Source organism: Bombyx mandarina, chromosome 23 (genome assembly GCF_030267445.1).
Source record: "Bombyx mandarina strain Sakado chromosome 23, ASM3026744v2".
NCBI lineage: Eukaryota > Metazoa > Arthropoda > Insecta > Lepidoptera > Bombycidae > Bombyx > Bombyx mandarina.
In genome coordinates, this window is record NC_143229.1 from 9,168,585 (window position 1) to 9,179,023 (window position 10,439).

Here is a 10,439-nt window from a genome sequence, read left to right on the forward strand (position 1 = left end):
ACATTTATTTCCTGTGTATTGCTGTTACATAGAAGCTACTCATGTCTGACGTCGGACGATGGTATTATCATTGTGATCTTACATCGTAAACTTCTTGTAGAAAGTACTTGTATTACTCGAATTTGTTTTCGAAAACTCCGTCTCCAACACTTTCAGTAATAATCCCAGCTTTCATGGGTAATGTCAATTTATCACTATAATCTTTGTTGCGAAGAGAGTAAAACTGATTCAGTAACCGGGGCTTAAAGCTTTTTCTATTTTACGAGCCACGTTTTTAACGCAACTGGAATACTTTATTGCCGTTAGCACTCAATTACATTAGTTTCGTTTGTTTGTGTTGATATTGTGTGCTTTTTTTTTATTTTGTGCCCTTTTTGATTTATTTTTGTCTTCTTTCCGAAAAATATTTTAGTTTAATGAAATGAGGCTAGGCCCAATGGTGCCCTAAAACTAATTACTTAAACTAGATCTATTTTATGTTTAACTAATTAAATTTATTAGCAATCGAAAATTCGTTGTTTCAGGTAAAACAGAACAGAGTTCAAGCAAGATATGAAGATAAATTCTCATTTATTAAAGCACAGACTTAAGTGTTTGAATTCAATAAAATCGTAGACAAAGATTGTAGACAGTACAAAGTGAAGTCTAAATGCCTTATTCAAAAGAAGAGCGCGCTGCAGCTTGCATGCGCCGACTATGTTCGACTCGACAAAAGGCGCATTGCTGGTAGCGCCTTCTCTATCAAACAGTTCGTGCTGGATGAATGGCAAAGGTTGGCCTTCGACTCTACCAGCACCCGGAGACATCGTAAAGGCTTTATTCATTTTTGCACTCTCCACTTCAATTGTCCTTGGGAATCTCATCTTAATCTGCGTTATGAATAATCGACGTTACATCAAATATATTGGAAATCAGGTAGCAGAATGTGAAAAATAGCTTGAGTAGATATTTTAAACAACTTTCAATATTTAAGTACCTAACAGCACAATAATAAAATTACACGATTACATTTTCTGTTGAGAGTTCAAAATGTAAATGTGTTAGATACACACAATAATAATGTAACGACTATACATGTATATTGTAATTTTTGTTTATGGGATTTTGTTTTTATTCACATTCACTGTTGTCTTAGTTAGAGCATTGGCTCATTGGTCAGGCTACTAATAAATAAACATATTATTATGGTAACTATTAAAATTACTGTTGTGGTTATCTGGACTATGAACAATATGTGTTATACGAGGCTTTATAAAAGTTTCACGTGAATCTAAATATTTGCAGCCAAGATACCTGCTGACGTCACTTGCTCTGAACGATTTGTTCACCGGAATCTTGATAGCTCCAGTGGCTCTTCTGCCTGCCCTTTACAAGTGTTGGCCGTATGGCGAGATATTTTGTCAGATACAGGTAAGACTTTATCTGGGATGTTCATATTACACAAATGTCAATTTTCTTTTTAAACTATTGCATAGCTTCTAGCGCGGGCCTTGAGCGCGGCGACTGAATCAAGAAATTCCGTAACGAAAATAACCTGACACCCCTACTACGCCTACTATGTAGCTCGCGTTCAACACATTCACACGTTGCGCTTGTGTAGTGTTTGTGAATAACCGCGCGGCCTGACGTCGCACTGCCGCATGCACATCATGGAAAGTCTACCGATCTCTCCCTCGCGCGGTCTAGGTTATGAGTGTGAAGGGCACAGTTAATGTTTTGCTTTTGTTAATCTTTATAAATATAGCGTGGTCTTATTTTATTGTTCTTTTAATATTAAATTATTATTGTCGATTTATAATTGCATAAGTTGATAAAAAATGCTATGCAATAGCTTTACCGCGGTAGTCTCCGAGTGCCACACGTGTTTTTTTTTAAATATAGTTGAAAAATACATTGTCGACTATCCTAATACTGTGTTAAAATTAGCAGGCTTGTCAATTCTATGGTATTTCGACGTATTTAATAAGCAACATCATTATAAATATGATTTATATTTGAAGTAACAGAAACGAATGCATATTGCGTTACTGGAAATTTCCGTAATCTATTTAAGATGTAGTCGTAGCTAGACGTGGCTTTGAGTTCAAAACTTCGCTCAAACAAGAACCGTAGAGAAAACGAGGAAAGTTAACTACACAGAAAAAACTTCTCAATTGAAGTGCTAAAGTCAGACAGTAATCGGATTTTAAAAATCATTTAAATATAAATCAAATTCGCAACTAATTTGAAATCTGTTTATCAACTAAATTACAGCTAAGATGAAATACGTCATCTGCAATGCCATTTAAAAAAAAAACAGTAAATTCGTAAAATTAGTATTCATAAATGCACTGGTGGTAAGGACCTCTTGTAAGTCCGCACGGGTATGTACCACCGCCCTGCCTATTTCTGCCGTGAAGCAGTAATGCGTTTCGGTTTGAAGGGAGGGGGTAGCCGTTGTAACTATACTGATACCTTAGAACTTATATCTCAAGGTGGGTGGCGTATTTACGTTGTAGATGTCTATGGGCTCCAGTAACCACTTAACACCAGGTGGGCTGTGAGCTCGTCCACCCATCTAAGCAATAAAAAAAGATAAAAATAAAAAATTTAAGTAACAATAATTACAAGAAACAATTCTATCGTGTTTATGCTTGTATTAATTATTTGCTACTGGGTAATAAAGTCGTTGATGTTCCACAAGCGACGCACGACGCGTACCTAACAATAAAACCTTTGTAACTCGGCTACATTATCAAAATAATACGATGTCCCCTAATGGTTTATAGTGACCAAGCACAAAGTTGCTTCAGCATTGTGACTGATGAAACCGCTGACTTGTTCCTTAACGTTCCTTTGTTGTATCTGTACTTAGACCATTTAGAATCTCTGAAATGTTTCCTTGTTTTGTTAAAGTAACCCGTTTCCCTATTTATTTGAGTTTAAAGGAAAAACTTTATTACCCAGGCTCTGTTGAGGGGAGCCGTGAGTCAACAGAACGCCGTTATTCTTGTCTGCATGGCGATTGACCGTTACCTTTATTTGTTACACCCGAATGCTTATCATAAGCATTCCAGCAAAAAGGTGAGATTCTTATGATTTTTGGTAGTGTACATGTTTGTATGTGATTTGTGCAAAATTAAAAAATATGTCACAAGCCTATCTATTGTTACACGATCGCACTTTCTATTTTTATTAATAATCACAATTATTTTCTCGGTAGCTTATGTAAGAAAAGCTGTATTCGTTTGAGTAAACATCTAAATACGATTTAAGAGTTAACGTGAAAAATGTTATTTTTGGTTAAACTCAAAACTCAATTTCATCTAAAAAAAATTGCGAAAGTATATTTTTAACGGGTAATGAATGAATGAAAGCATTTTGCATGTGTTTTTTTTTGTTTTTGGTTTGATAACCAGCGTGTTTTGTAAATGGCAGTACAATATTGTAGCTCACCCATTATTTTAAGCAATAGACCACACGAATGTCGCATGCTGCACGAGACACAAATTGAAGTCTCAGTTACAATAGATCAACTAATTAAATCAGAACTCGTAATTATTTCGTGGTGAATAGATTTATAATAAACCGAGCTATAAGTTCTCAAAAAGAAACTACCAGCTCTTTATTGCCTCAATAGAGCGATGAAATTATCACTGCGTCAGCCTACTATTTAGGCTACAACAAAAACATGGTGTCATTCAATCAAGAAATTCAAATTTGATGAAAGAACTAGATAAAGATAAAGAAGCCTTTATTAACAACCTTAATTTGTATTTAGGTACATACTATTAATGTAGATTTTTTAAACATTTGACATCGGCAATGATTGTTTTGATTTCGCGTAAGTCCCGGTCGTGGCATTTCCTCTTCAAGTAGAGTCTGCAACGGCCTTTATGTCGTCTACCCACCTTTCGAACGGTCGTCCTTTTAATCTTTTCCCCTCTCGAGGATACCACTCAGCTACTAATAATTTAGCCCATTTTTCTGTTTTGCTTCTTATTAGATGACCTATCCATTTACACTTTAATTTTTAATTGTGTATGATACACCCACTATTTTAGTTTTCGTACGTAGATATCTTTTAATTTTATTTTATCCTTTCTTTTAGTAGTTAACATGCTTCTCTCCATACTATGTTGGCATGTCTGTAGTTTTTTGAAGTTCTTCTGAGTTAAAATTCTGGTCTGACATCCATAAGTCATAGTCGGAAGTATATTTGTATTAAATAATATGTGCTTTGCTTTTGAGTGGTAGTAGAATAGACCCGTTTTTTGTTATTACTTTAAGAGACCAGTGTCGCTTCCAAACAACAGTTAGAACGAAAGAACTAACATACTTTAAATACCTTATGCTAAATACAGTCTTTTTGTTATTAAAGAATTAATATTCGTTACAGGGTTGTGTTTTAGTCATAAGTATAACTTGGATACTCTCTGTTTCGCTGTTCGCAATCATGGTTTTGCCGAGATCCGGGTACTACTTCAACTCAACTGGGCTTATGGCTTGTGACGTGTTCCACAGCAGGGTTGCGTTCAGGTGCGTATCAACATAATAATAGCTCATACATAAATTGCGGTTCAAGTGACCTGGAATCTTGCTATTATCGTCGTGTATAGCGTATACCTAACTTCTTAGAAACTTTGCTGACATTTGTAACGTTTTTTATGTATTTGTAGATTATGCTGTGGCTCGATAGTTAGATTCATTTTTTTTTTAATATTGACTTACCTACCACGATGAGTTTTTACACAACCTGCTGCTATTTCTACAACTATCTTGTGTTGGGCTGTATAGTGCATTAAAAAGTGTAATCAAAAAGTACTTTACTGTACTGTAAGCCTGGGAGCGTCGTTTTGTGCCACCAACTTGCCTATATGCCATCTGTTTGTTACAAAGCCGTTGCAGTTTAAGCTATAGAAATGGAAATTTTTATCTGATATTTTAAGGTATACGAGGTATTTGCGTAGCGACGCTCATAGATTCCGGGAACAATTGAAGTCGTGAATTGAACAATTGAATTTTGAAGTCGTCATGGCCTAACGGATAAGACGTCCGGCGCATTCGTGTTGAGCGATGCACCGGTGTTCGAATCCCGCAGGCGGGTACCAATTTTTCTAATGAAATACGTACTCAGCAAATGTTCACGATTGGCTTCCACGGTGAAGGAATACATCGTGTAATAAAAATGAAACCCGCAAAATTATAATTTGCGTAATTACTGGTGGTAGGACCTCTTGTGTGTCCGCGCGGGTGGGTACCACCACCCTGCCTATTTCTGCCGTGAAGCAGTAATTCGTTTCGGTTTGAAGGGTGGGACAGCCGTTATAACTATACTTGAGACCTTAGAACTTATATCTCAAGGTGGGTGGCGCATTTACGTTGTGGATGTATATGGGCTCCAGTAACCACTTAACACCAGGTGGGCTGTGAGCTCGTCGGGTGGACGATTTAAGCAATAAAAAATAAATTAAAAAATAAATTGGATTGCGGCGTCAGAGCTTTTGTGACCATTTGATACAAATAATAAATATATTAGAATTGAATCAGAAGAATAAGTTTTTTTATTCTGATCATTTTATTTATTGTTAACGAATGCAGTTATGTAATCAAGCATACAGAACGTTTCGTGGAATTAACGTTACGACCGTTTTGAAGCGCACGTAATAAAACCAATTCTTATATCTTCTTTTCACCTGGTTTGACCATAATATAATATAATATTCAAGGTTTTTATCAATTCATCATCATCATTCTCCTGCCCTTCTCCCAGTCACCTGGGGTCGGCGTAACATGTTTTCTCCTTCCATACTCCCTTTACATATACCATTTCTTCGCTCACTTCATCAATTAATGAAATAAATATTTTTAGGATATTGTCATGCTGTGCCTATTATTTCCCGACAACAATGGCCTTAATGTACTGTTACGGGTCTGGATTTCACGTCAGTAAAACTAGAACTAAATGTGATGAGCCTATAAGACCTAATGGTGTACCAGTGCCGTGCACGAAAACAACGCATGGCGATCACGAAATTGTGGTAAGATGTCGATTTGCATTGTCACTCTTAATATTTCTATGAGATGAACTATTTTGATGATTAAAATTTATATTGATGATTATATTTTGATGTAAATCAAAGTATTTTTAATTTAGTAGTAGTACATAATTAAAGTAATTTTAATTCAATAACAATTTGGGGTTTCACTTGAATTCAAGACAAAAAATCTATAGCTATCCAATAGTATCCGCTTAGTTTTAATTAGATGATTGTAATAAAATTATTATTTAGAATTCGATCTACTTTGCTTCTCAACGCAAACGTGAAAAGGAAATTAGGACACGCGTGTTTAAAAAGTCTCATACTGTAACTAAAGTGGTTTCACTGTATTTTTAGCTGTTTAGATCTTATGTGACGCTGGGTTATCAAATGTTAAAGGTTCATTGTATCTTAATTTTTACGTTAGGTAAGAATCTGTAGTGAAATACCTCTAATAATAATCCTTATTACCGGAGCACTCAAAAAATGTATTTGATTTACGGTCTCATAAAGGAGAACATTCATTATTCAGATAGGGTAACTTTTTACATTGGAATCATAAATAAAATCTCGCTCGCGTTGTAATTGCATCAATATACAGAATAAGCTATTCCTTGTTCAATTTTTCTTTCTTTCTTATTCTACTTTGTTATTGATATTTTCAGTCTTGTAAAAATGCTTTCAAAAACTGTATCTCATTTTTTCTTACCACATCCGTCTATTCCATGGGGAGTGCTCAATCTAATTGTTTGTGATGATGCGGTCATGCCTTTTGGCATTGCACCATTGAATAAACTACTCTCCATGCTATTTCGCGGACATCATGACATGTCGTTTTTCAAATGAAGTTTGAACATAAGTGATGCTCCTGGAATTACTGATCTCTATAAACGACCGCAATCGCTCAACGTCAGGTGGATTGGATGTTCGATTGACATGCAAGGCAAACAAAAAATCTAAATTGTTATGAAAACCTAAGTACATATGCTCAATTTTAATAAATAAACTAAAAAGATTTAAAACATTTTGTAAAAATTCTTAGATACAAGCTCCTGTGAGACCTCATAGCGTCAGCACGTCCAGAACAATGGCCGCGATGTCTTTGGGTTTTATTGTGATGGTTACGCCAGCTACTATTCAGGAAGTTGTTGCGGCTTGTACTGGTTGCAAGGTATCTTTGTTTTATAAACGGTCATAAACTAAATATTACATTTATAATTTATAATTTATCCAATATATTTTGCAGGTTCCACCTTCTTTGGACTTTATCGTGACGTGGTTGGCGTTGAGTAATAGTTTCTGGAATCCTTTCCTGTACTGGCTATTAAATGGACACTTTAGAAGAATCAGCAATGAGCTGTTACAATATTATGTAAGCAAAATCAAGTTAACACATAATTTATGTTAAGTATTTTATTATATTTTAAATCTTGGTAATTATTGTTAAATAGGTATGCTGCAGGAGAACGAAACCTTTTCCCCAAAACTATGAAAAACGATCTGGATGCTGCGGTTCGCCTATTCCATCTGATTTGAATTCAAAAGGTGAATTCGAAGGACTTGGAGAAAAATATTGGGGTGAAATTTTGGAACGCACCGTTTCCTCAACATCTCTCCATGCTATTCAAAAAGCTTGCCACAGAGAGCACCCTCACCGATGTACAGGGTCCTTCAAAGGCTGCCCCACAAGTGCTTGTAAATATGATCATAGATACTTTGAAGGGTACGGTCCCTCTGATTACCGTCATTTGGATAGATCAGCTTTTCAAATTGAATCATGTTCAAGACACTGTCGATTAAAAAATTCAGATTTTTGTTTGTTTAAGCCGAGTCCAAGCCTAGACTGCGGACGATCGCGCTCTAACCTTAGTTTAGATGAGAGCAACTTTATTAAGACTTGTAATGGACGGCATCCGGAATTGTGAGAATACCGAAACTGCCCAGTTTTTGGGCATAGAAGTAATAGTATAGGTATGTATCCTGGAGTGGAGCACTTTAATTCGAACATTAAATGGAAATTTGACGATTCTAATGGTGTCGATGATGACATACATACTCTTGAACAGAATCTCGATAGGATACGTAGTCTCAGTCATGAACGAAGTTTCAACGCCTACGGACTCGGTGAATCAAATAATTTGCTAGAGGTAGAAGTGAATGATACAACAGAAGATGATTCTGATGAAAACAAAGAAACGAATGGATGTATTCGTGAAACTTGTGACACCGTGGCAGACGGACGGCAAAATGAATATGGTGTTGTGAATAAATTTTCTCGAAATTCCTCATTGTCTAATAGAGAACTAGATGTTATTAAGGAGAGTTCTAGAAGCTCCAGTGACACGGAAGTAACATTAACTCGATGACTCGAGACGACACCGAGGGTTACTTTTGATAAAGCAGTGAATGTGGTTCACTTAGATTATTCATCAGAACAAAGACATCAGTGTGACCCAGAGTGTGTGATGAGTGTTAGAAGAAACATATTGTAATTAATATTTTTTGTAATTTCGTTAAACTAGTGATGTAGAATCTGTGGACCATTAGTATCTGGTCTTATTTGTGTGAACATTTCGGAGGTTTATTAAAGCCTTCAAAACAAGTTATTACGTGTCTGTGGGTAGTCTGAACAATGAAATTCTAGTATTCTATTTAATAATATTAGTACCGAAATTTATGAAAGATTATTTTAAAAATAAGGTACTTGTACTTAGGTAAATGTGAATTTTGTAATGATGAATATATGTAAGGTGAAGGTAACGATAAATAGTGATTAGAGCGACTAGAGATTTTGTGTCATAAAAAATCTTGCTCACGAAACAGTAATTTTAATGTTGTTAAATCTGAAAACTGTTTCAGAACTTAAATATATTGAGATATTTATACTTATATTAAAGCTCTTAAACAAACAAAGCATACTGTTAATACTGCATTCAAAGACTTCTGGCCAAAGTTGTCGTCAATGTGTCTAAGTTCGAAAACAATTTAACTTATTGACTTACTTAGTGATGGCAGAGTGAATTTGAACATTCGGATTAGTACCACTATGCGCATAATTGCTGTTGTCAAGTATTCATGTGTTTGGTTCGAAGAGTGTCATTATAAATTACAATACTTCGGTGTCTCAATGTGGGTGATTATATTCGCTCTTGCATGTTGGCGGAATTCACTATTATGTGTGTGTGTGCTTGTTTACACTGGATAGTAACTGGTATTGTTGTAACATTGTAACGTCAATCCAATGTTCTTAGGAATATTTAGGCAAATATTCTTAATTACTGTGATTTTTTCATTCGTTACATAACTTAAAATTTTAGAGGGGAAAATGATACTGGGCTCATATTATAGTTGTTAATTTTTGTTTGTAATAATTATTAATCAGAATAATGCACCAATTGTAGGCAGGAGTGCTAAATGTTTTGAACTGCAATCATCGACATTGAGGTAATAAATGACACTATGAGACCGACCTACATTATAATCTAGTTATACTGAGAACTAAAGTCGTATGTTGTGAAAACATAGTATAAAATAGGCATACTAATTACATGCTATGATAGCTCCACAAATAATGTAAATAATAAGACTGTTTGATGGGAAAATTCTTGAAATTGATCTGAATCGCACAATCGTTTTTCTTGTATACCTACTGTATTAATATGTATAATTATTTGATTGATATTATTGTTGACGTCTAAAATAATGTTTAAGAAGCAGACGAGAATGATAATAAACTGTTTTAAATAAAATGTCTTTTGTTTAGTTTATCCACAAAATTGTGCTTTTTGCAATACTTCGCCTCTCGCTTCAGTTATTTTTAGCCAGAACGAGAACCATATGAAAAGGCTACATTGCCCTGTATCTCACTATACTAATCATAAAATAATAGAGAAAGAGTAAAGAAAAGTGCAAGTACCACACACCGTGCACAGCTATTGAATATATTATTATCAGACTTAGGTTATGGGGGGCCTTGCTATTATTAATGCGAATATTAATTCGAAAAAAAAAAAAAATTATTGCGCAGACATTTCCGTTGGTTGCAACTATATTACTATAGCAAATTACTCCAAATTCAACACTTCCAGTATTTAGTATATCAACTACTGTTACAGTTATAGAAGGATTTATCAAACATTAACGTAGATATTCTCTTAAGAATATCTGGATAGGTGTCACAAGTAAGTCTATTTTCTTTGCGAAGCAGTCACGAGTATCGGTTGGAAGAGTGGACCAGCCCTTATACAATACAATAAGACTTGGAGCTTATGTTTCAAGACGAGTGGTGGTATTTACATTGTCATGTCCATGACATGCGGTAGGGTGAGCTCATGCAATAAAAAAATTATTAATAGAATGGGTCTCCATATTAGCTACCTCTTCAAATTAGAACCTGTGACGACTTTGTAGCATATGTAG

The 10,439-nt window shown here is 35.1% G+C and overlaps 1 protein-coding gene across 2 annotated transcripts; it reads left to right on the forward strand.

The window, feature by feature from the left end:
* Positions 1 to 524: 524 nt before the first annotated feature.
* LOC114245582 (trace amine-associated receptor 1) lies at positions 525 to 9,769 on the forward strand. Of its 2 annotated transcripts, none has more exons than XM_028177805.2 (8): positions 525 to 915; positions 1,285 to 1,410; positions 2,947 to 3,063; positions 4,379 to 4,518; positions 5,852 to 6,020; positions 7,063 to 7,191; positions 7,267 to 7,392; positions 7,472 to 9,769. In XM_028177805.2, the coding sequence occupies exons 1-8, from the start codon at positions 697 to 699 to the stop codon at positions 7,943 to 7,945; spliced, it is 1,500 nt and encodes a 499-aa protein (XP_028033606.2). In that variant the 5' UTR covers positions 525 to 696; the 3' UTR covers positions 7,946 to 9,769. The 2 variants fall into 2 exon arrangements, with proteins under 2 accessions (XP_028033606.2, XP_089593371.1); XM_089737245.1 differs by having other exon boundaries at positions 636 to 772.
* The last annotated feature ends 670 nt before the right edge of the window (positions 9,770 to 10,439 follow it).